At 38.9% G+C, this 25,822-nt stretch overlaps 1 protein-coding gene across 2 annotated transcripts in view; it reads left to right on the forward strand.

The window, feature by feature from the left end:
- efl1 (elongation factor like GTPase 1) overlaps positions 1–25,822 on the forward strand; it is a 262,860-nt gene that overhangs the window by 49,381 nt on the left and 187,657 nt on the right. For both annotated transcript variants that reach the window (XM_043677604.1, XM_043677605.1), the window contains 3 exons: positions 1,534–1,613; positions 9,077–9,213; positions 13,266–13,388. In XM_043677604.1, coding sequence (XP_043533539.1) covers positions 1,534–1,613; positions 9,077–9,213; positions 13,266–13,388 — 340 coding nt within the window. The remainder of the gene's footprint in view (positions 1–1,533; positions 1,614–9,076; positions 9,214–13,265; positions 13,389–25,822) is intronic.

A 25,822-nucleotide genomic window follows, 5' to 3' on the forward strand; every position in this document is an offset into this window, starting at 1 on the left:
CTACCATGGGGAACCTTCTCAAACGCCTTACTAAAATCCATATACACCACATCTACCGCTTTCCCCTCGTCCACCTCCTTATTCACCTTCTCAAAGAATTCAATAAGGTTTGTGAGGCACGACCTACACTTCCAGATGTTCATAAATCCTATCCCTTACAATTCTCTCTAAGATTTTGCCCACAACAGAAGTGAGACTCACCTGCCTATAGTTACTAGGGTTATCCCTACTCCCCTTCTTGAACAAGGGAACCACATTTGCTAGCCTCCAATCTTCTGGCACTACTCCTGTAGACAATGAGGACATAAAAATCAAGGCCAATGGCTCTGCAATCTCCTCCCTTGCTTCCCAGAGAATCCTAGGATAAATGCCATCAGGCCCAGGGGACTTATCTATTTTCACCCTTTCCAGAATTTCCAACACCTCTTCTCTACATACCTCAAAGCCATCCATTCTACTTAATTGTGAAAGGTTTGGAAGGACCAGAAAATACTTTTTTTTTTGTTAAAGTATCAGATTAAATGACGAATGAAATGAAACTCCGGATCAGAATACCATTTTATGTTTCTACTTACCAATGGAAATATATCATCAACAATTCAGTGTCACTGGGTCAGTATCCTGAACACCCTCATTAACAGCATTATGGCGTCTACCTATACCAAATGGATTGCAGTAGTTCAATAAATTAGCTCACCATCACCTTCTTGAGGGAAACCATTGCAGCCCAGACAGTGGTACCCAGTTATGAATTTTATAATGTGAGCAATCAAAAAAGTGGTTCTGCTCTAAACTTGGAAGCAGTACTATCACTTTGTCCCAGACATTCCAATGATGGATTGCCCTTTCTGTACAGCAGTTTCGAGTTGTGTGAAACTACAAGAAAATCCTAACACTGACTCAGCAGGAATTACCTAGGAATTTGAAATTTCCCTGGGATAATTTAAGAGCACTAAAGCTTAATTGATAATTTATAACATCTCGTGTCTCAAAGTCCAATTTTGAAGTTAACTTGATGCTTTATTTACATCCTAATCAATTATCTGTTCATTGACTAAAGTATACATGAAATTTCAAGAGCAGCTTATAAATTGGATGGTGGATTAGATCAAAATTCTGTTTATATAAGATTGTACTATTTCCTATTGTGAAAACTTAGTCACAAATATGGTTTTGAGAAAATGTTTCATCCTTCAGTAAAACGGGTGCAACTCTCCAGTATCCCAGAAAATTTTAAATGTATGAAACTGAGACTTTCTGTGTGAACTATTCTCCTCTCCGGCCATAATTTTTGGCATAATACTGGAAAACTGAGTTTCAGAACAGCTGTTTGCAATGTGTTTTTATGATTTCCTCTGGTGTTCGATGGCTGTAATCCTGAGAATCCTGCGAACGATTATCCCATTCAATGGTAGTAAGGTTTTCATTTTATTTGTAAAAGTGTTAGTATGTCAACTTTTAAAGTTGCTTTAATTGCTTTTTCGATTAGTTTAATCTTTCAATTAACTGAAATTATTTTCTCCTCCATTGCAGTCGAAAGGTAAAAAACCGCTCTTTGTACAGTTCGTGTTGGAAAACATCTGGAGTCTGTATGAGTGTGTCGTTGTCAGAAGGTAAGAAATTTTACTGGTGACATTGTGTAGCTTTCTTACACATATGAATAAGGGTGAATGTTATTTGTAAAGCCTTGAAAACATAAGATGTAGTTTGAGAACATTCCATGTTATTGGCTTCGGTATTGGTTGTAGAGATTGAGATTGCTTTCATAACAGATTCTCTCAGTTTTAACAGTGATCTGTCTCCTCCTTTAATATATTATTTTACAAACCCGTCCCTGAGTGCCTGGCTAAGTTCTATGCTTCATTAGAAAAACATCCTTTTTAATATTACAACATTTCCTCTCTCTAATTCAAATGATTAAAATGCAAGATTGAGTCAAATTCAATCCTATTTTGCCAAAAACAGGCTGAATATCATTAATAATATTATGTTAGATTTTTGTTCCCGCATTTGTAATCCAGTGTTGTTTGTGAAGTTCGGTAATGTGGTATCCCAGCAACATAACCAGTTATTGCTATCAATTTTAACAACCATCACTGTGTAATTTGTTTTCTCTTTGTCCACATTAATCTGTATCTGGGTTCCTTTGCATGCTGTTCCCTTCTATCCATTGCTATCACACTAGCTCTGCAACGTACCTTTCCCATTAAAATTTTGCATTTGGAATTTAAAGATTCAACATGGTGGTAAGCCCTTTGCTAATTAAACCAAACACCAGAAAAGCTCACCTCGCCTCTTAATCTGTCAAAGTATGAGTGAAAGAGAACTACCCAAATTCCACTGTTCAGCAAAAAAAATCAATTTATTCTTTACCTCTAAAACAACAACTATTTACAACTCTAAGCCTTCTTTCTCTTGAAGGTTTGTTATCTACCTCCCACTCTATAACAATATCCTGATCCAATAACAGCCCTTATTAAATTTATAGCAACTTAATTTTCAAAACCAGACAGTGGCTGTCATCTCAGGTGTTGGTCGTCCCCTGTTTGTAGAGCTCCCTGGGTTGTCTTCGGTCTTCTGCTGCAGAGATGTTTCATATGAAAAAGGTACCTTTGACAGAGTGTGGCAAATAGCAGTTTTTCAATGGCAGTTGGTGCTGTTTCTGGCTAACTGCCCAGAATGCCTGCTTTTTTTAATACCCCAAACATTGGATCGTCTCATTGGTTCAATGTTGTCAAAACAGTAAAATTCAAATCTAATTGGTTTTTAGTATCTTAGGGCATAATTTAAACTGGTTAAATTTGAACTGCTGTGAAAACAACTGAGGTACCTAGGTTACAGCCTAGATACATTTTTCAATTTGCCAGCACACTCTGTGACTGCTAGTCAGTCACATGACAGTGCTTGTCAGCTTTCAGCTTTTGCTGTCTTAAAGATACAGAACATGCCTTTAACTTCATAACACCTTCCCCCTTAAGAAAAAAAATGAACCTTCATAATGAAAAGATGGCTTCACTTTTTTCTAATTCTTAACCCTATTACCATGAAATACATAGGACATTAAGTTCACATTAACTTCTACACGCACACGCATGTATATATACAATATATAAATAAATAACATTGGTATCTGTTCAATCTTATCTATACTTTATCTGTTAAATCTGCGATAATGGATCTGCTATCATGTTCTTACGACCTGCAACATGTACGGTTTGTAAATTAACAGTCTGTAACATAGGACTTCAATGAAACAGTCTCATATTCCTGTCTTTAAATTGTTCCAACAATGTAAGAGGATTGTGATTCATAAACCACAATGCAGTTATTGTGTTAAAAAATTGCTCCATGCATTTACTATCAGCACTAGTTTAACCAAAATGAGCAAAGAACTGTCATTGTGGAAATCCTTGAAAGTCAGTTTGGATACATATTCAGAAGAAACATCACTGATGCCAGAGAAATGTGATTGCCAAGGTGATGTTGGCCCAAAGCTAGGTGGAAGGGTGTGGTGGCATGGGACTAAACACATTGAGATTGAAAGAAGAATTGGTGATGCACAGAAGAGCATGGCCAAGAGTCATCATCTAGCATTGTGCCAATTTCAAGTGAAAATGGAAGAAACTGAAAGAGGAGGAGATAGCAGCAAGCAACTCCAGAACTATCATATATTTGTGTGCATTTTAGGTACATAGTGATTCTAACATGCAAAGCACATTAATCACTCACCACCATCTCCAAACGAAAATAACTTAAATTTCACATTTCCTTCATTTTGACTCAAATTTTGTGTTGATTTAATTGGGATGTATAAATGTTTAGAATTGTAGCTTGGAGGAGTTGGCTTCTTGGAGCTAATGCATGACCTGTATCTTGATTAGTCAATGCATAATAATTAAAGATTTATGTATGGGATTAGTTCAGAAGAAAGTTCATATACAAATATGCACAAACCAAATAAAATTGTTCATATATAAAAGGAAAAGGTCAAATAGGATTCATTTTTCATTTTGGCTTAGTGGTGGTCTTATGACATTTTATAGAAAGGGAAAGAAGTTTATGTATTCTGGCTGTGACAGTTTCTGACTGTGACGAAGCTTCACGTGAAGCATGTTTACTATTTTTAAAAAAATTCTGGACTGTTACATATGCTCATTAAGAATAATAGTCAAGTCTGACAGCAGCAATGTTTGCAGCTAATGCTCATAACAGTGAACCGTTCTGCTTCAGTAACAACTATGTAATGAAGACTGGTAGTCACTGTCCAAATGCTTAATGAAAACAAAGCTTCTTTTGTTAAAACCTTGTAGTTATCAACACTACATGAATTTCTGTAAATAGAATTCTTAATCGCTTCAGATATTCTTGTCTGTCTTGTTCTTGTAGCAGTAAATGGATTACGGAAGTTTGCAGTGCACCTCAGCTAACTTCATTTAATGACTTGTTTTAATGGCATGTGTAATGTCTTGAAGCAGTATGATGGTGCAGAATGAACTCCATGTTGTGGCTAAAAATGTAAGTCTATCCATGTCAACTCTTAATGGCATTGGCGAGTTACCAGGAGAGTAGTGAAAAAGCCATTGTCAAGCCAAATTGTTAGATACATTCTACAGTATGATATGTGTATGCCACATGAAATTAGAATGAAAATCTGGTATTTCCTCATGTCCATTTCAGAGGAAACTGCTTGCTAATCATCCTACCTCCCCATTCAATCCAACCCCTCTAGCCCCAACCACCGTGAAATAGATTTATTCAAATGATCAAATGAATCAAGCACCTAAGTCTTCCTTGAGAATAAGTTGTGGCAAACTAGTTGGACTCTCTGCTGGGTAGATGAGAGTTGAATGCCTGATGGTTAGCCCTGAACTGGGGAACATTAATATTTTTTATTGCTGCAAAAATGTTTCAGTATATTTACTCACGAACAGTCTTTAGCTCATTATTCATAATCCTGTACCCAAAATAAGTTCATGTGGCTCAATGGTTAGCACTGCTGTCTCACAGCACCAGGGTCCCAGGTTCAATTCCAGCCTTGGGTGACTGTCTGTGTGGAGTTTGCACATTCTCCCCGTGTCTGCGTGGGTTTCCTCCGGGTGCTCCGGTTTCCTCCCACAGTCCAAAGATGTGCAGGTCAGGTGAATTGACCATACTAAATTGCCCGTAGTGTTAGGTAAGGGGTAAATGTAGGGGTATGGGTGGGTTGCGCTTCGGTGGGTCGGTGTGGACTTGTTGGGCCAAAGGGCCTGTTTCCACACTGTAATGTAATGTAATCTAATCTAATCTAAAGATGTGCAGGTTGGGTGAATTGGCCATGCTAAATTACCCATAGTGTTAGGTGCATTAGTCAGAGGGAAATGGGTCTGGGTGGGTTACTCTTCGGAGAATCGGCGTGGACTGGTTGGGCCGAAGGGCCTGTTTCCACACTGTAGGGAATCTAATCTAATATTGAAGGCTATTATTATTATTACTATTATTGAAAACTATAATGGGGACTTGTCTGTATTGCCAAGCAGCTACTTGTTTATGTGAAGTTAGAACTTCAGACAGACCAAGAGGTTAATACAGAATACCAAGTCAGGGAAAAAAGCTATTGTCGTCTGGTAATTTTGTTCTGGTTCAAGTGGCTTTGAATCATTCTCCAGACTAATTGAAAGCAAATTACCATGACCGTATATGTCTGTGCATTCTTGTAGGGGCAGGATTTTGTGAACCCTTCAGATGATTCTCTATTTTGGTTTCAGTTTGAAAGCAGCTGCCAACTGTTGCACAAAAATGTGTTCTTGGATGAGAGTTCTTGCAGAGTTTTGGTTTTGACCCAAGCATTACCCTGTTTACACTCAGATAAAAGCAAAGCACTGCATATGCTGGAGATCTGAAATAAAAACTGTGCTGTAAAAACACAGCAGATCTGGCAGCATCTGTGGAGACAGAAATCGAGTGTAAAATGGTGAATCTGTCCTGGGGAGAATAAATGAATAATAAGTGAATGAGTAATTTTATTATCACGTGTATTTTACATTGAGAAAGATACTATTGCCATTATCCGGCATCATTTTAAACAGTTTAAAAATAAGTAAATAAAAATAGAAAGATATAGCTTAAAGAGAGTCCAGCAGTCCTGAACCAGCTCATCAACGATGCCTGCACTGCCATTGTCCTTCACTTCTTTGATGCCATCTATACCAGACACAATCAATGTTGAAGTTGCCCACTCTTCAAGCACTGTCTTTCGCTGCTGGGCTGATTCTCCTCTGTCATCACCTCACGTTGGTGAGCCTGCTTCGGACTCGCCAGCATCAGAGTCACACCTCTTGCTGCTGGGGCCCATCTCCTTGATGTCGCCGTGATGCCCTTCCACCACTGCTTCGCTTTGCCAGTTCTGGACCCAACCAATGATGAAGTCGCTGATCCTCAGGCGTCATCTTTCACCACTGGCCCTACCTGCCGATGTAGCAGCTGTTGCTCACCCCACAAGAGTAAACAGTGGTTCACTTGCTGGTGCCACGAGGTCCTTGCACGGGAATCCACCCACTCCAATTCATGCTGGAATTCCTCGCCACCTCCGATGCTATCTGAGTTCAGGACAAGAGGTAAGTAAAGGAAACACAAAAGGTGAAGAAAAGTAAAGAGAACTCAGAGTGTGTGTGCTTAGCATATGCTTTCCATTCTAGTTCAGTTTAAAAGGCTCATACAGTGTGACCATATCTGACCTAAAACTTTCACTAGAAGGTCTGAACCCATAGCTGAAGCTTGACCTTGGACCTGAATTGTTTTGGACAATACCTGTAACCCTTAATTAAAAGTTGATTTGACATGAGATATGTGCAGTCTGAGCATGGTCCTGGAATCATTAGCATCGATTTAGTGATATTTAAATACAATCCTTTTGGATATTTTTAAGAATAAACTTGTCAGACATAAGAACAAGAGTAGACCATTTGGCCCGTCAAGCCTGATCAATATGATTTTTATCCTCTACTCAAAATCTGTAAATTTGTATTCCTTATCGCCTTTAATCTTCTTAGTAATTCAGAATCTATCTACATCTGCCTTAAAATACTAAAAGATTCAGCATACACTGTCATTCGAGGAAGGGAATTTCAAAGTCTTGCAAGCCTCTGAGAGGAAAAAGAAGTTTCCTCATCACTGTCTTAAATGGCTGACCCCTTATTTTTAAAGTATGACTCTTAGTTCTAGATTCCCTTACAAGAGAAAGCATCTATTCAACATCCACCCTCTCAAGTCCCCTCATGATCTTATGTTTCGACTAAGTTACCTCTGACTCTTCTAAACTCCAGAGGATACAAGCCTATCCTGTCTAGTCTTCCCTCATAAGGCAGTCCAGGTATTGGTCTAGTAAGCATCCTCTGAACTGCTTCCAGCTCATTGATGTTGCTAGGATTTGTCCCTTTACCCTCTTAGCCCCTCTTCCCCCAACCCCCTTATCTTGTTACTCCCCTTCCCTCGACATTTTGTTAGGCCAGTTTTTTGTTTTTGTAGGATTGTCATGTGTAGACATATTCCTAGAGGTACTATTACATGGGTTGCTGTCTCTAATGGCCATGGACATTATTGCATGTACCATAATTTGCTAACTCATAAATGAAAAGTTCAATCAAGCAAATTTTAATGCTTCTTCTTTTGGGTTGCTCAGAGGATTGTTCAGGATTTGATGTCAGAGACTGTGGGACAACCACGGACAGTGACAACCTCATCACCTACCTTCCTTGTAGGCCCTGGAAACAAGACAGTGAACCGAGTCCCACATTTCATCTCTTAGTTCTCCCTCAACCTGACTGTCCCTCCACAGTGATACAATATCCATGGTTGCAAATTCTCCCAGCTCTGCTGAATACCAGAAATATATCAAACTGTTGCAAGAAGGTTACCAGAAGAGCTTGGAAAGATTTATTTCTCTTTTCATGGCAGTTTCTTTCACAAGTAAAATTTTCTCTTGAGACTGTAGTTTAAACAATTAAGTTAGAATTTTGAGTCAGTAGTTAATGGATAGTAATTACTTTTGTATTGTTGAGGAAAACCAAATCTTTTCCCAGAGGGGAATATTTGAGAATATTTCATGTTGACTTCAAATTGTGATTTGAAGATGCCGGTGTTGGGCTGGGGTGTACAAAGTTAAAAATCACACAACACCAGGTTATAGTCCAACAGGTTTAATTGGAAGCACACTAGCTTTTGGAGCGGTGCTCCTTCATCAGGTGGTTGTGTGATTTTTAACTCAGAAATTGTGGTTGAAGACATGCCTAAGGGAAGGGACAACTCAAGTATTTAAATGTGGAACTAATACTAATCGCGAAAGTAAAAGTAGGAAGAAAATAAATACTTTGCAATGCAACAAACTGAAAATGAAAGGATTTTTTATGGAGGCTTGGACAGAGTTACAAAGGATTGGGAAGTAGTAGATAAATATTATCATTGATGGATATCTTTCAATTTTGGTGTGTGAAATCTTTAACCTTAAAGTCATGCAGAATGCTGCATCAATCAGTTTGCTGTGTTGTATTGAGGGAGAGCCTTCACATTTACAATGTACCAGCACTGCAGTAAAGATCAAAACCTGCATGTAATGTTCCAGTTTACCCATGCGCAGTGCTGTGAGAGATCTTTGAATTTAGAGTCAAGTATGATGCTCTTTTGTTTGGCAGTGGCATTGCAGTGCTGGCTTATGTAATCATTAAATGAATATATTCCAGATAATACTTGCAACAATTATTTCACAGACTTTTTCTGCAGACTAACATTTACTAAAGGTGCCAATTAAATCTAAACATATCTGAAGTTACTTATTTATTGAATTCTCCAATGTTCATGACTATGTATTGTACTCATTCATGCAATGATGTAGGACTGTTGGACACTAAAACCAATAACCTGAATTCAGCATTAAGCTAAACATGAATTATGACATCCTTTTATTTGTCTTAAGTGTATACTGCTGTTGCCTTTATGCATTCCTCAAGATGATGATAATTGTTTGAACCTTGAATATGCCGTTCAAAGTATTAATGTGTTTTGCCTGTGCAAAAATAAAATAATCTTTTGTTCTGGTTTGTAGGGATAAAGAGAAGATTGATAAGATTGTAAATTCATTGGGTCTTACCATCCTACCTCGTGATTCACGCCACACGGATTCTAAAGTGCACCTCAATGCCATTTGTACTCAATGGCTTCCCATTTCCCATGCTGTGTTGTGTATCCTTTAATTGTTTAATTTTTGGAGATTTTAGATTCTAAGAATGAGTAATTGGCCAAAATTATGAGTGATTGTGATTATAACTTCTGATGAATTAATTTGTATAAATTGTATAGAATGGCAAGGAAGTATAGCCAAGTGTTGCAGTTTCAAGCCTGCCTTGGGCCCACATGAGCAGCCATGCTCCGTTAGTAGCCACTGGATGAATTGAATAGTCATGTCACTCGAGTACAAGTGACACAATGTTACTGTACCTCGGTGTGATTGGTACTGCTAGATAGGATAGGCTATGGTACAGGCATGATATGCCGTGTCCAGTTTCAGCTTTGGACTTGAGAATGATCAACTCTTAACCTTTCTGTTCACAAGCATCCAGTGAATGCAGCCATTCAAGTTGATATCAGTCCAGAAAGGCTATGTGGTTTATTGAATCATTGGATGATCATTTGGATAATCATGATGGTTACTTTAAGATGTCTTTAAGTCATGGGTTCTTTGTTACACCTTGGTTTTTGGTTGCTTCTCGGCTTGTTTCCTCTCGTCCGAAATAGAAACAGTAGATCACACAGCCCCTGAGCCTACTCCCCCATTCAAACACTGACCATTGGTTTTCCCCCTATTTCCTGCCTCTTGCCATATCCCTTGATTTCCTAAGAGACCAAAAATCTATTTATCTCTGTCTTTTGTACATTGACAGTGGAGTATTATTAATTTTCTGGACTAATGAATTCCACAAATTCAGTTCTGAGTAGAGAATTTATCTTGGCTCTAAATGACTAACCCATTATCCTGAAGTGGTATTTCTGTGTTTTAAAGGAACCTTTTGATGTTAAACCCCTTAGAGATTGACATATTTCAAGAGCATCACTTATTATTCTAAACTCCAACAAATATTTACCCAATTTACTCATCTTGTCATAGGACAAGCCTCTCATTCAACCGATTAAGCTTTTGTCATTGTTCCATCTCCAATACATTGCTCCTTAAAAATGGAGACCAAAACTGTGGACAGTAATTTGAGGTGTAATTTCACCAAATCCTATAGAATTATAGCAAGATTTCCTCATTCTGCAATCCCTCTACATTATAGGTCAAGCTGCTGTTTACCTTAATTGCTAGCTTTGCCAGCAATGCTTTCCTTCGTACAGGTATCCCAAAAACCCTCTGAACACTATATTTCAAATTTCTATGCCTTTCAAAATACTCAGCTTTTCTATTCTTAACAAAATGAACAGCCTCTCATTTCCCACATTATATTCCATCTACCAGCTCAATGTCTGCACAAACGCTTAATGTATCTACTATAATCTTCCTTGTGCCCTCTTCAAAGCCTACATTCCATTTAGTTTTGTACAAAAGAGTTGTGATCACAATAATTGGATCATATTGAAAGGAATGTGACAACACAGATATGAAGTTAGTTAATGAAAAATGTGTGATGTTTTTGAAAATGGAGGAATGCCTGGAGTCCAGTGTTCAGATCATTTCTGGTCTCTGAATGTGATGGTCTGTGCTAAAATTTTGAATTGTGATTCAACATAAATGTCTACAGATAACACAAAATGAGGAGTAAGGGCAAAATAGTGCAGATGCTGGAAATCTGGAACACAGATGCATTCCTTTTTTTAAATATAAAAGTTAGAGTGTTTGGCTAACTGTGAGTGAGTGACTTCAGGAAGACATGCTTTTCAATGAAGTTCTCAGATTGGGGAGATTGGTGTCAAGCTAAATCCATTAGGATGAATTACCAGGCATTGACCATTTCCAATATGAGACAATTTAACCTTAACCCCTTGACATTCAATGGCATTACCATCCTGAGTTTCACACTATAAACATCCAAGAGATGACCATTGATGAGAAACTGAACTGGACTAGCCAAATAAATACATTGGCTGCAAGAACAGGTTGGAGCTATGAATCTTGTAGTGTTTAACTCACATTCTGACTCCCCAAAGTCTGTCCACTGAAGACGCATCATGATTGTGATAAAACATTCCCCACCTGATTGAATGAGTGCAGTTCCAGCAGCACTTTAGAAGTTTGACAACATCCAGGATTAAGTAGCCCACTTGATTGGCACCACAATCTCTCTCAATATCACCAATGCACAGTAGCAGCAGTGTGCGCCATTAACAACAATGCATCACAGAAATTCACTAGGATTTCTTAGATGACACCTTCCAAACTCTCAATCGCTTCCATCTAAAAGATCAAGGGTAGTAGGCACATGGGAACACCACCACGTGTAAGTTCCCCTCCAAGCCCACTCAACCATCCTCACTTGGAAATATTTCACTGTTTTCTTTCAGTGTCATTTGGTCAGCAACCTAGAATTCTTTCCTTAATTGTGGGTCTACTTACAGCACGTGGCCTGCAATGATTCAAGTAGACGCCTCTCAAGGGCAACTAGGGACAGGCAATATATGCTGCCTCAGCCAGTGGTGCCCATCTCCCATGAGTGAATAAAAAGGAAGCAGGTGGGCATTCATTGGGCTTTTCAGGGTCATCAGGGTGATAATCTTGTTTTTCTCCCCTCCACACATTTTGTCTACTTTCCTGACCTGTGCCTCAAAAATGCCAGAGAGCCTTTGCCACGCATTATGGCTTTAGTGCACCAGCAGCAGCAGCAGCTTTTTGTTGCTCTCCATGTTGGAAATATGACACAACAGTCCAGGTTCATGCACGTTAAAAATGAATGTTGTTACGTTCTCACAAAGGTTTTGAGTGAGATCATTTTGCAGGCTTACCTATAATTTTTCACTTTAGCATGGCTTAACTGCTCCAATTGGTGGGCACTGTGACATAAATGTTCACAAGTTTGGCTAATTCAGAGTTAATAGTCTGGAATTTCAGCTTATCACAGGCATCGACCTGTTGGGGATTTTATGTTCTGTTGGCCAGAATTGCTGATAACTTTGTCATGACAGGAATTTTGCATTTCCAGAATTTGACTCATTGCATTTTCACTGTCATGTTCCAGAGCTTTCAGATTTCGCTGCAAGATATGCCCCACAAACTGGTGGTGCAATAAAAGGACCCGTTAAAATTAGAAATGGGCAAAAGCTGCCTGATTCTATTGTGTGAAATATAGAAAATTCTGGACAGTTGTTATGCCTTGCCAACAGAATAGGTGTTGTTAACATAGCACTGTTTCACCAGTCACGCTGCATAAGCCAAATGATTAAGCATTTCTTAACAGTTATGCTGTCAAGAAACAAGAAAAGGGTAAAATGAACCATATGGCGTGGTGCTAAGCTTTCCAGACTGCCAGAAGTAAGTGGGTATATATAATTTTGAGAGATTAGTCTTGTTGGATAGTGCCTAGTTTGAAACGTGGGCTAACAAAAGCAACTTAAAAAATGATCAAGCATGATTTTGCTTCAAACATTTCCTTTGCTGTGAGAATTTCCTCCAGCATTGTGTTTCTGTCTTCTGAAATATGGGAACAATCTAAGGATACATTAGGAAACAATGACATAAAAGATCCATAAAATTACAACAATTTGTATTTAGGCTAATGAAGTGTTATAATAGGTATATAATTTACTATCATGACCATTACCATCTAGAAGTACAAGGGCACCAAATACATGGGAACAGCACCAGCACATGCAAGTTCCCATCCAAGCCATGACCAGCCAGATTTGGAAATATATTGCTGTCCCCTCAGTGTTGTTGGGTCAAAATCCGGAATCCCCTTCTCGTCATTGTAGATCTACCTACAGCAAATGGAGTGCAGCAACTCACAAAAGCAGTTCACCATCACCTCCTCAAAGGCAACTAGCACTGGGCGACAAATTCAGGTCTAACTAATGGTGCCCGCATCCCATGAATAAATAAAAAAAAAGTTGGCATCTTTTGAGAGAAACCTAAATGCTGATTTGCCTCAAACATGTAACATGCCATTGAGAATGAGAGGGAACTGTAAGATGATCATCTGTCTTGCCAGCTGAAAACAGTTAATATTGATTATGATTGAATGTGAAATAACAAGTAACTCGCATAAATCCATTGGTGCACTTTGAAATTCCTTGACAAAGTAGAACAGCAATGGTATGTAACAAGCTCCCCAGCCCTTTGGATATTGCTGCAGAACGGGTTGAAAAACTCATGTGTGTTCGAAGCCGTAGATTCGATTCACTGCCTCCGCAAATCCAAGCCCTCAGACGAGGTAAATTGTCCTGCCTACTTCATAATTGAAGCACAGCTTGGTGAAGAAACATTTGCATTGTGTTAAATTGTTTTCGGTGTATTCTTGTGCATTTGTTTGGATATGGTTCTTACTTTAAACTAATTTATGTTTATTTCTAGATTATTCATTTAATAGTAGAGTTAGTGTTGATCCTTATTTAGTTGTTCAAATAAGTAGTGGTAATAATGGTTCCAAATATTAATTCTGTTTCTCTCTCCACAGATACTGGCAGGCCTGCTGAGTTTCTCCAGTAATTTCTGTTTTATTATTGTAAAACTAATTTTTCTTGGGAATATAACTAGTTATAGTTGTCAAGTTTTCATTGTTGCCGTTGCTGATCATTCCAAATAAGCGTTGGAATATCAAAGAGCAGGGTGTAAATGTTTCTGCTCCTGTTGAATCTCTGTGGCAAAATGAGTTAGTGACATGTTGAGACTTTGTTCAATTTTTCCAGGGTATAATGCTTTGCTATGGTAGCTATTTGGGCATTCAGCGAAATGTAAAACCCCACACTGCTCCTGCGCAAATACAGATGTTACATATGTTGCATACATGCAGATGCAGTGATATTCAGAGTTTTATGATCAGTTTAATCTGGTTGATATTGTGTTTGACAATGATCAGAGTAGTGCTGGAAAAGCACAACAGGTCAGGCAGCACCCAAGGAGCAGGAAAATCGACGTTTAGAGAGAGAGAGAGAGAGACACTCACTGAGATTCTTGTGGAGAGAGGAGGGAAACTTCTTCAAGGTAGGCATCCTTGCAAGAGGACTTGCAGTAAGGTTAAAATCAACTAGGCAAAAGTGAGGACTGCAGATGCTGGAAACCAGCATTGCAGTCCTCACTTTTGCCTTATCACAGTATTGTCCCACAACTATAAAGAGTTTTTAGCCTAAGACCAGAAGACATAGAAGCAGGAATAAGTCATTTGATCAAGCAGTAAGATAATGGCTGAACTTCTGCCTTGCTTACACATTACTGCACTTGCCCATAATCCTGACTTCCTGAATATCTAAGGATATGTCAATCTCTGTCGTTAACACGCTTCATGATGCAATGTCTACAGTTGTCTGCGATGTCCTTTAGAGAAGGAAATCTGCTGTCATTACCTTGTTTGGTCTATATGTGATTTCAAACCCATAGTGATGTGGCTTGCTGTTAATACCTTCTGCAATGCCATAGCAAGCATATTTAGGGATAGGCAACAAATATGACTTTGACAGTGACTTTCACATCTCATGAAACAAAAAGAAACTCCTGCTAACTTTTGTCAGTTATTTGCATCTTGAGTTGTTTATAAAGAATTGTAGAATGTTATGTGATATCATATGCTAGACTTTAGGGTAGACTTATTTGAAATGTATTTGGTCTAGAATCATTTAACAATATTCTTGTTACACTAGAACATTTATGCTGTAGCTCATGATGTCTCAGAGGATTCCACTTTATGAACACAACATCATGTTTCTATGGAGAGTTTCTATTAAGAGTGAATCTGGAGAGATTTTAGATGTTGAACATTGATAATAGAAAGTGCGACTACAGGAAGTGAAGATTGTGAGTTTGAAATGTGCAAATGCAGAATATATATAATTCTGTGTGATTATTAAGGAGGAAAGAAATGCTGGGTAAGCACTTTCTGAACTCATTTGTTGAATGAGAATTGGAATTTTAAGGATTGCTTGTTTGTGGCTCCAATGGTATCTAAATTACGATCAGTTAGTATTCACCAGGTGTTGAAGAATGATGAAAATTTGCATTTATGTAGTGCCTTTTGAGTTCAGAGGATAATACGAAACACTTCATGGACTATACTTTCAAAGTTAATTGTTTTAATGTAGGGAACATAACCACCAATTAGTGCATGGAAAATCCCTTTAAATAGCCACGTAATAATGACAAGTCAATCTATATTTACATGTCGATTGAGGGATAAATATTTTCCTGCTCTCCTTCATACTAGTGCCATAAGATCTGTGGCATTCACCCAAAAGGAAGATGGGGCTTTGCTTTAATATTCATCTGAAACTCTGTACCTGCAGCCTTACCTTCTCAATATTGTTCATGGATTGAATTTTTAAAACCTGCCTTTAATGCTTCTTTGTGGTAACTCCTGCACAAAATTATAATTATGGACTGTATATATGCCACATCACAGCAACTAAAGTTCAGGTTTGAATTGGAATATTGTGGTCTTGAAGGGATTGTTGTATGTTCTGCAAATGTTCTACACTCAGATTGCAATGATTTTGATAGATGGGAATAACAAAGGTTTGGCTAGTAAAATGTATATTTTAAAGTAATATGATATATTACTTCCATTAGCATTGAGTTTTACAGCACTTGCATGCCAGCAAGTACTAGTTTTGTGGTTCCGAACAAACTACATTAACTTGGCATATGAAAAAGAAACTTAGAGGAAAACAGTTAGGAATTTCAGTGGCTGCAGTTTGAAAAGTGTTTTGTGTTATCCTAAAATCTTGAGCACTCCTGCTGCCAAAACATAAGGAAACCTTCACATTGTGAGAGTTTTCTTCATGTTCTATCATACTTGGCAATGGCTTGCTGACATATTCAGTTTTTAATTTTATAGTGATAAATTATTCACATAGATACAGCAGCAAAATACTTTTCACAGACTTTTTCTCAATGTAAGATGCAAAAGCTCTAGCTTAGGAATTTACCTGTATGAAGGATAAATACTGACACTGCCTGGTTGTGCTAAATATCTCCTTTCTCTCTTTAACCAACAACTGTGTAACTGTCTCCATTATTCCTGATGGTTACCAAAATGTAGGTAAACATGAGGTTTAATTTTATTATACTGAACTGATTGGCATGATGAATAGCAAACGGTAAGATGGACTTTACTATATCTTGTGGTTCAGCACAGATGTCAGTTGTTCCTAAATATCTCTTGGCATTGGACGCCACAACTAAATCTCATTTACCTGACTCAGTTTAAGTGTGCAGTTCCATGCTACCTAAATAATTTCTGTCACTGGAATGGTTTGTTCAGGCAGTGAGGTTGCCAAGTTTATACTCTGTCCATCATCTCCTTCGGTGGATAGATTACTGTGAAATAGCTGCTAATAACCATTGCTGATTCTCTGAGATCCACTTGTGATGACTGTGAGATTGTTCAGGCTGCCAGTCATTCTGTCACAAGAACCAATGTAAATGCAAGTACCGAACCCTATTTGTTTATATGCTGAAATCTGCAGCATGTTCTTATGATAAGTCAGACCTTTTTAAATCGGTGAATGGCAGATACAGTACATTCATTACTTTGGGTGGAAAGTCTTTGGCATCAGTAATGGTAGAAAAAACCCACCTTTTCTGTTTCATTTAATTTGCTTCTTTACAGTGGTAACATATACTTTGCGAGAAAAATTATTTTAAAATTGAATTGAGAATGAGATGCAACCATTTTGTGTGCGTGCTGATGAGTTTGGTGGCTGCAAACACTCTTGTTCGAAAAAATAACTCTTGGTTATTCTAAGCAAAGATTCAGTGAAAAGTAGTGGAAATTATAAGAATTAACAAAACTTTTTTTTTCCCAAAAGACCCATCTCGAGACACAGGATTTATTAATGACCTGCAAAGGTTTATTCCTTGATTAAAAGTCTGAGAGATTTTGTTCATTACTCCAAGTAGCAGTTTAGTTTCCGTGGTTCCCGTTTATGTTAATATTAGAACAAATATGAATTGTGTGACAGATCTTTGACTATAGTACTGACGGGAAGGAAGATTTGGGCTTGTGTTACATCTTATCATATCGCTGGGAAAGGTTAAAAAGAAATTTCGCAACAATTTGTTTAAGTTCAATCACTCTTCATAAGTAAGCAAAGGCCAGCAGCTGGCTTTCACCACCAACTTTGCCAGAAACAGCAGTTTTGAGTTATTTCAGAGAAGGATGAATATTGATAAGATGGCAGTTGAATAGGGCTTATGAACCCAGGGTTTGTCCCACACTCTCTGCTTTTCGTTTTGTTTTGTTTTGTTTTTTTCTCTTGTCTCTTTTTTTCCTCTTTTATTCTCTTTACTACTTAGTGAAGAGCTGAGGCACAGTGCTGGCAAGTGGGCTTGGCAGCGACGTCAGGTGAATTTGGGTTCCCGGTAACTTATGCATTGTCAAGGCAGTCCTGGCGCTGATTCATGGCTGCTACTGCAGAGGCAAGTTTTTGTTCTTGGTAGCGTCTGCTTCCATGACAGTATCATAGTGGAGGTGACGGAGGCAAGTTTGGGCTCAGTACGAGACTAAGCAGTGGCTGCATCAACGAGGTGGGCTGCACCAGCAAAGCAGACTCATGGCGGCATAATGGGGTCTGGACTGGTTGAGTACCTGGCACTGTTAGTGGCGAGGGCATGGGTGGAGGTGAGATGACGCCATAGAGTGGCAAAAGGGATTTGTGACAAGCCATCAGGCCCATGGCCCATGATGGAGCACTTAACAAGAACGGCTTGTAAAGATGGACACTTTCTTTATTTCTTCGTTTTCTGTCTTGATATTCCACGTTTTGGTTTATAGTTGCACATGATGATAAATAAATCAAGTCAAAAAATGTTGATCAGGATATCTATTGGTTCCTGCTGTCCTTCAAAAGTCTGATCTTTGCTATTGCAGACAGGGCCTTTGTATTGAATGTGTATATTATTTTAAAATTGTTACACTTGGGTGAGGAGTAGTCATATCTCCCAACCTCTCTGAACTCACCTCTTGATCAGTTTCAATTTTTTTTTGAAAGAAAAATATATAGCTGTTATACTCCGTTATCTTACGATAAATGAAGGATTGTCAATTTTGAAGTTTTCTCGAGTAAAAGAGAGTTTTATTACCCATTGCTCTGAAAATTTAATAAAATGTGACGTCAAACAAACCTACACATACAGGTAATGAGCTAACAAAGGAGCAGTTGTACATGCCAGAAGATAAAGGCAAATGTAGTCACCAATCTTAATGAGTTCCTTCAGTTGTGAGAATGAAAAGAGCTGAGTCCAACTGCTTAGCCATGTCCTGTTTCCTTAGCAGTGGTGAAGTGAATGATTTTTCAAAGTTGCTTTTTCACCAGCACTAGTTTCTGCAATGAGACTGAGAGAGAGAAGAGCTTCTGCTTTCCTTGTTGCTGGTGTTACTTTTCCTCTTTTCTCAAAAGACTGCTGTTGATGTAGCATTCCTTTGTAGATTTTGGTGCCTGACATTCTTACATTTTAAGCTGGATAGTTGTAGACAATATTTTATCTCAATATACGCTGTTCAGTGTGAGTGAAACCAAAGATGGGATTTTCTTGATGCTTCGCTTAAACTTCAATCTTAACCTCTAATTACAAGGTAAATTATCTGACAATTACCATTTTTATTTCATGTTTATTGCCTTGTCGAGTGATAATTGCAGCCATTTTAAGTGTGCAGTGTTCATTTTTTGTCCATGGAAGTCTGTGGTATTAAAAGTCAGCTGATGAAAGTTGAGTATTGAAAGTTCATTTTTATTACAATCACAGCAAGATTTAAAGTTAACTGCAGAACTAGGGAACACATTTGCCTTAAGTATATGCAATGTCATGTACAGCTCCTCAGACAAATATTTACATTACAAAATTCTTGGCATCACTTCACTATTCAAAATTTTCTCCAGTTTTCCAATTTCATTAGATTAAGGCTACATAACCTTAGAATTTAATCACATTTCGCTGAGTATTCAATATTATATTTAATTTTGAAAACAGCTTTTTGAGGTTTAAAGAGAACTCAAAGAAAAATTACATGATAGTTGTGATGTATGAAAACATTATTTTTCTGGCCAGATCATTTATTTTAGAAATACTATGTATGTACTTTTAAAATCAAGGTCAGAACCATGGCAACTTTTATTTCCCAATGCAGATCCTTCTTCTCATGATCAAGTGTACTTGATAGTCATGCAAAATAAAAGTGCAAATTGTGGCTGTCATCTTTGGTTGCCTACTAGATCGAATGAATGGAAAATTATGCTGGAGACTCTGACCTCCACATCTGACTTCAAAGAAACTAGGAACAGGAGTATGCCGTTCAGCCATTCAAGATAGCTCCATCATTCAATATCATCATGGCTGACCCTTTACTTCAATGTTATATTCCCACTTTCTTCCCATACATCTTGAAGCCTTTAAAATAGAGAATTCCACAAATTCAGTGCCCTTCGAGGGCTTTCAATATATATGTACCAACTAATGCACTGCTCAACGGTAGCACTCTCACCTTTTGAGCAAGTGAGTGGTGGGTTCAAGTCTCATTCCAAACGCTTAAGCTTGTTTGGGCCAACTTCATTGCGGTTCTGAGGATGCAATCACACAAAACCAGGTTATAGTCTGGCAGGTTTATTTGGAAGCACTAGCTTTATCAGGTGATTGTTGAGAATAAGAATGTAAGATACAGAATTTATAGCAATAGTTTACAGTGTGATGTAACTGAAATTATACATTGAAAAAGACCAGGGTTGTTTGTTAAGTCTCATTTTTCAGAATGACCATGTTGGTTTCAGTTCTTTCATATGTAAAATCGCAAAACCTTTTTTAAAAGTTACATTCCCAAGTGCATTTTAACAATTGGTGTTATGTCGGCCCAGATAAGGTCCAAATCATGTTCATTGTGGGAGGTGCTATCTTTTGGTTGAGACTCTATCTGCTTTCTCAAGTGGATGTATAGTATGCCACTGTGCTAGTCAAAGAAAAAACAGAGTAGATCTGTCAGGTCTTGACTGATTTCTCAACTATCATCATTTAAAGTAGATGGTCTAGCCATTATCTCATTGCAATTTCTAGGAACTTGTGTGTAAATTAGATGGCATGTTTCCAATGTTACAACAGCAATGACATGTCAATAGTATATGATCGACTGAAAAGTACTTTAGATACCCTGAAGGTTTGGAAGGTGCAGCATAAATGCAGGTTTTTTTAAAAATTGTGAAATGTTGTTTTGCTGTGCGTATGTACTTGTGACATAGACATAAGGGGATTATTTTCCAGAGGGGGCATCTATCTTGCTTCTGGAAGATTAGGATTTTCCATCGTTTTAATTGAATCAAGCAAAGCGTGCACACGCATTTATAACGTGAATACCTGGGAGGTGAGGTCCCTGTCAGCAGCTGTAAGATGAAACTTTCTCGTTATCTGAGGTGGAGTTAAATGCTATCCCTGGTTTACACCTGAAACATACAATTGCCAGTATAAGAATACAGTAAATGTTTGTGATAAAGCAATAAAACATTAATTTTCTGTAATTCATTGCTTGTAAAGCACTTTTGGGGTTCTAAGGTCATTAAGTGCATGTCTCATTCTCAATCTCTCGCTTTACTAGTCTACAACTTGATGTTTGAGCACCATTTAAAGAGTGAACATGACTGTTGCTTAAAAGTTCCTGACATTTTTAAGTAGGCATTGGTTCAGGAATGGTGGTATCCTGTACCTTGTGACATACATACAGTGAACCCTTCAGTGAAGGGGCATCTGCTAACGCTATCAAGAAGCTTTTTAATTCCATAGCACAGGAAATTTGTAGACCTTTGTAGTTTTGCTGTACAGCCGAGAAAATGTAGAATTGAGAAGGAGAAAACACTTCTCAGGGCAGTGAGGGAGGGATGCGCTCATCTCCTACCCACAACAAACTGCTACAGTTATGGGAGATTTCATAATATGATCCCAGCTGAGATGGTAAGACCCAAGAGTGTGAAACCTGGATTGCTATCGTAAACTTAATCTTTGCCATTGGCTTCCTTGGTGTTTAGTTGCTGAACATATTCACAAGAGTCTTCCAATGTTGTTTTCACCATTAAAGTTTAGGAGCAGAGTTAAGACATTTAGCCCACTGAGTCTGCTCTGCCATTCAATCATGGCTGATATTTTCTCAACCCCATTCTCCTGCCTTCTGTTGGTAACCCTTGATCCCCTTACTGATCAAGAACCTACCTATCTCTGTCTTGAATGTACTCGATGACTTGGCCTCTAAAGCCCTCTGCAGCATTGAGTTCCACAGATTAACAAACAACTGGCTGAAGAAATTCCTCCTCAGCTCTGTTCTAAAGGGTCATCCCTTCATTCTGAGGCTGAACCCATGGGTCCTAGTCTCTGCTACTAGTGGAAACATCATCTCCACGTCCACTCTATCCAGGCATCTCAGTGTTCTATAAGTTTCAGTAGGATTTCCCCACCCCACCCCCACCCTATCCTCCTGAACTCGATCGAATACAGACCCAGAGTTCTCAACTGCTTCTCATATGACAAAGCCTTCATTCCTAGGATCATTCTTGTATTCAACGCCTGGAATGCCTTCAATGCCAGTGTATCAATCCTTCGGTACAGGGTCGAAAGTCACTCACAATATGCCAAATACAGACTGACCATAGCCTTGCAGAGCTTCAGCAGAACATACTTGCTCTTGTATTCTAGCCGTCTCATAATGAATGCTAAAATTGCATTTGCTTTCCTAACTGCCAACTGAACCTGAACTCTCACTCCTCAATCTCTTTGTGCTACACATTTCTGAAGCTTTTGCCCATTTAGAAAATAGTCTATGCTGCTTCTTCCAACCAAAGTGCATAAACCTCCCACTTCCTTACATCGGCCACTTCTTTGTCCACTCTCCTAGTCTGTCCGAGTCCTTTGCCTCCCCACTTCTCAATACTATCTATTCCTCCATCTACCTTTGTGTCATCTGCAAATTTGGCAAAAATGCCCTCAGATCCTTTGTCCAGATTATTAATGTATAACGTGAATAGCTGTGGTCCCAACAATGATCCTTACAGACCTCTACTAGTCACCAATTGCCATTCTGATAACAACCCTTTTTTCATACTCTCTGCCTTCTGCCAGCCAGCCAATCCTCTGTCTGTGTCGGTACCTTGCCCCTTACCCCACAGGCAAGCAGTGGGGTAATTATTTAGCAGCCTCGTGTGCATCACCTTGTCACAAACCGTCTGGGAATAGATCACATCCGTTGGCTAAAAAAGAAACCTGAAGAACTGCGGATGCTGGAAATAAGAAACAAAAACAGAAATTGCTGGGCAAACTCAGCATATCTGGCAGTATCTGTGGAGAGAAAGCAGTGTTAACATTTCAGTTTAGTGTCCCTTCAGAACTGAAAGTAGCTTGGAAAAGGTTGGTATATATGCTGAAGATAGGATGAAGCGAGGGATGAGGAGTAAACGATAAGTGGAAATGAAGCCTAGAGAGAGAAAAAAATACAGACAAAGGAATGGGTAAAGTTTGGCCTGGGGAATTGACAAGGTTTCACATGGGAGACTGGTTAGTAAAATTAGATCACATGAGATTCAGGAAGAGCTTGCCAATTGGATATAAAATTGGTTTGACAGCAGGAGACAGAGGTTGTGGTGGAAGGTTATTTTTTAGACTAGAGGCTTGTAGTGTTCTGCAGGGATTGTTGTTTAACATTTATATAAATAATTTGAATGAGAAGTTAGGAGGCATGGTAAGTAACTTTGTGGATGGTACCAAAATTGGTTTTATGGTTGAGTGTAGGAGGTTATCGAAGATTACAACAAGATCTTGATCAATTGGACTGACAGGCTGAGGAGTGACAGATGGAGTTTAATTTGGATAAATGTGAGGTATTGCATTTTGGTAAAACAAACGAGCAGGGCCCTGGGTTTTGTTGTCAATAAGAGAGACCTAATGGTTCAGGTGCAGAGTTCCTTGAGTAGACTGTGATTAACAAAACATTTAGCATGCTTGCAGATCATTGAACATGGGAGTTAGGATGTCATGTTGAGGTTGTACCGTACAGGACATTGGTGAGAGTTAAAAAGGGTGCCGCTGGAATTCCTCATGAAGGGCTAATGCCCAAAATGTCGACTCTCCTGCTCCTCGGATGCTGCCTTTTCCACCTGCTGTGCTTTTCCAGTGCCACCTTTTTCAACTATGACTTCTTCGGTATCTGCAGTCCTCGCTTTCTCCTAGGATGTTGGTGAGACCACTTTTGGAATAGTCTGTATAGTTTGTTGCCCTGCTAGAGAAAGGATATTATTAAATTGTGGAAGATTCAGAATAGATTAACAACAATATTGCCAGGACTGGAGGGTTTGCGTTCTAAAGCAAGGTTGGATAGGCTGGGACTTTTTCCCCAGGAGCATAAGAGGTTGAGCGGTGACTTTATGGAGGTTTATAAAGTTGTGATGGGCATAAATAAGGTGAATAGCAAAGGTCTTTTCCCAGGGTGGGGGAATTGAAAGCGAGGGGCCATATTTTGAAGGTGAGAGGAGAAAGATTTAAGAAAAGACATGAGGGACAACTTTTTGACACTGAGGATGGTTTGTATATAAAACGAACTTTGAGAGGGAGTGATATATGCAGGTATAATTACAACATTTTCAAAAAAGCAATTGGACAGGTATTCAAATAGGAAAGGTTTACAAGGATATGGGCCAAACGCAGGCAAATGGGACTAGTTTAGTTTGGAAAACCTGGTTTGTCATGAGTTGTGAGGAGGATGCAGAGATGTAGTATGATTTGGCCAGACTGAGTGAATGGGCAAATGCATGCCGGCCTGTTTAATTATGTTATTTGCAATGCTGTAGCACTCCTTCAATTTTAGATTGATGTGTCCACCTAGATTATGAGGTGAAGTCCCTAGAATGATAGAATCCCTATAGTGTGCAAACAGGCCATTCGGCTCTACTACTCCACACCGACCCTCCGAAGAGTAATCCACCCAGACCGATTCTCCCACCCCACCACTCCACATGTCCCTGAACACTATGGGCAATTTTAGCATAACCAATTCACCTAACCTGCACATCTTTGGACTGTGGCAGGAAACCAGAGCACCCGGAGGAAATCTCCGCAGACTGGGGAGAATGTGCAAACTCCACACAGATGATGGCTTGAGGTTGGAGTGGAACTTGATTCCACAACCTCTGACTTGGTAGTTGAGTGTTATCCACACAGGATGGCTGACATCTTTAGGGTTGATCTATACTGTTTCTGACCCCTAATGTGTTCTTTAGTTACTGATTTACACCTGAGTTAAGTTAATGCAGATGAACTGATCAAGTAAGATTGATTGCAGCAGCTTACTTCTCTTCCACTTGGATGAAACTCAGAAAGAGCTGTTGTCTCATTAATGCCATAAAAGGAAAATCCAGATAGTAAGGAACACCTCAAAATGGATTCTTCTCATTCAGTCGGATATTTACATAGTCAACACATGATCAGAGTAAAGAAATATGCTTAACTGGTGCCATCTGTTGGTTATATGCTAAAATGCACACATGAGCAATTTTCATATTTAATACTGAGAAAGGAAAATGCTATTCAACAGATTCATAACTTTCACAGTGAATTCTGAATAATCAAAACATTAAATGTCAATGAAAAAAATAGTTCCTTGCTCTTGTTGTATATCAGTACACCAATGCTCAAGTTGGAATCAGCAGCCTGGTCAAACTTGGCCTGTCCATCTTTTTGAGGCCAATCAAAGTCTCTTTCCTGTTCTCACACTTAGTTTGCTGATATCACGTATGCGTCTTAACTTAGTTCGTACTTGGTTCTTCAACCCCCTTTCCACCTGTTCTCTGCTTTGAAAATTTCATGATGTAGAGTGCGCCAGTGTTGAACTGGGATGGACAAAGTCAAAAGTCAGAAGACACCGGTTTATAGTCCAACAGGTTTATTTGAAATCACAAGCTTTCGAGTGTTGCCCCTTCAGCTGAAGGTGCCTTGTTATCTGATGAAGGGCATCGCTTCCTTTGCACTCTGCTCCCATCAGATAAAGGTCAACATTTCATTAGCATTTTTAATTTCTTTTTAGGGAGACAGCAGTTAAAACTTTTAACTTTTCAAACACAAGAATGCCAAACTTCAAAGGGAGCAAGAATATATATTGCATGAGAAAAGGATGCTGACTGGTTGACTAGTCAATTGTGGTTGGTGATGGAAGGGAGTTATAGTCCCCGTACTCTTTTTCAGGAGGCTTTTTGTTTGTTCCACCCTGGCCCTGGTCAAAGACTGCGTAGCATTGTGTCAGAATTATATATATGGAGTCATCAGCTGTGGTTGCAGAGGGTAACCCTTGTCCTCTAGTAACCATCCGTAGGAGGCATCTGGTCCCTCAATCACAGCAGAAACATGAATTCTCCAGGATATAGGCATCATTGCAGCTCCCGGATGCCAACTGCAAATATCTAAGGTCACTTGCACATTGATCGAGCGGAATCCTTTTCTCTTAACAAACTCAGATACAATATGAAATTGTCCTGTCAGAGTGACGTGTGAACAGTCTATCATGCTCTTCACCTGAAGACAGTGGCAAGATTGACGAATCCTGTTGCCCAGAGAACAGTACCTTTCTTGTAATGTGTAAGTGAGATGAAGTGGTGTGATCTAATTCAAATAGTGTTGGGAACAGCCTTGATACTTCTGTAG

This window comes from Chiloscyllium plagiosum, chromosome 36 (assembly GCF_004010195.1).
Source record: "Chiloscyllium plagiosum isolate BGI_BamShark_2017 chromosome 36, ASM401019v2, whole genome shotgun sequence".
NCBI lineage: Eukaryota > Metazoa > Chordata > Chondrichthyes > Orectolobiformes > Hemiscylliidae > Chiloscyllium > Chiloscyllium plagiosum.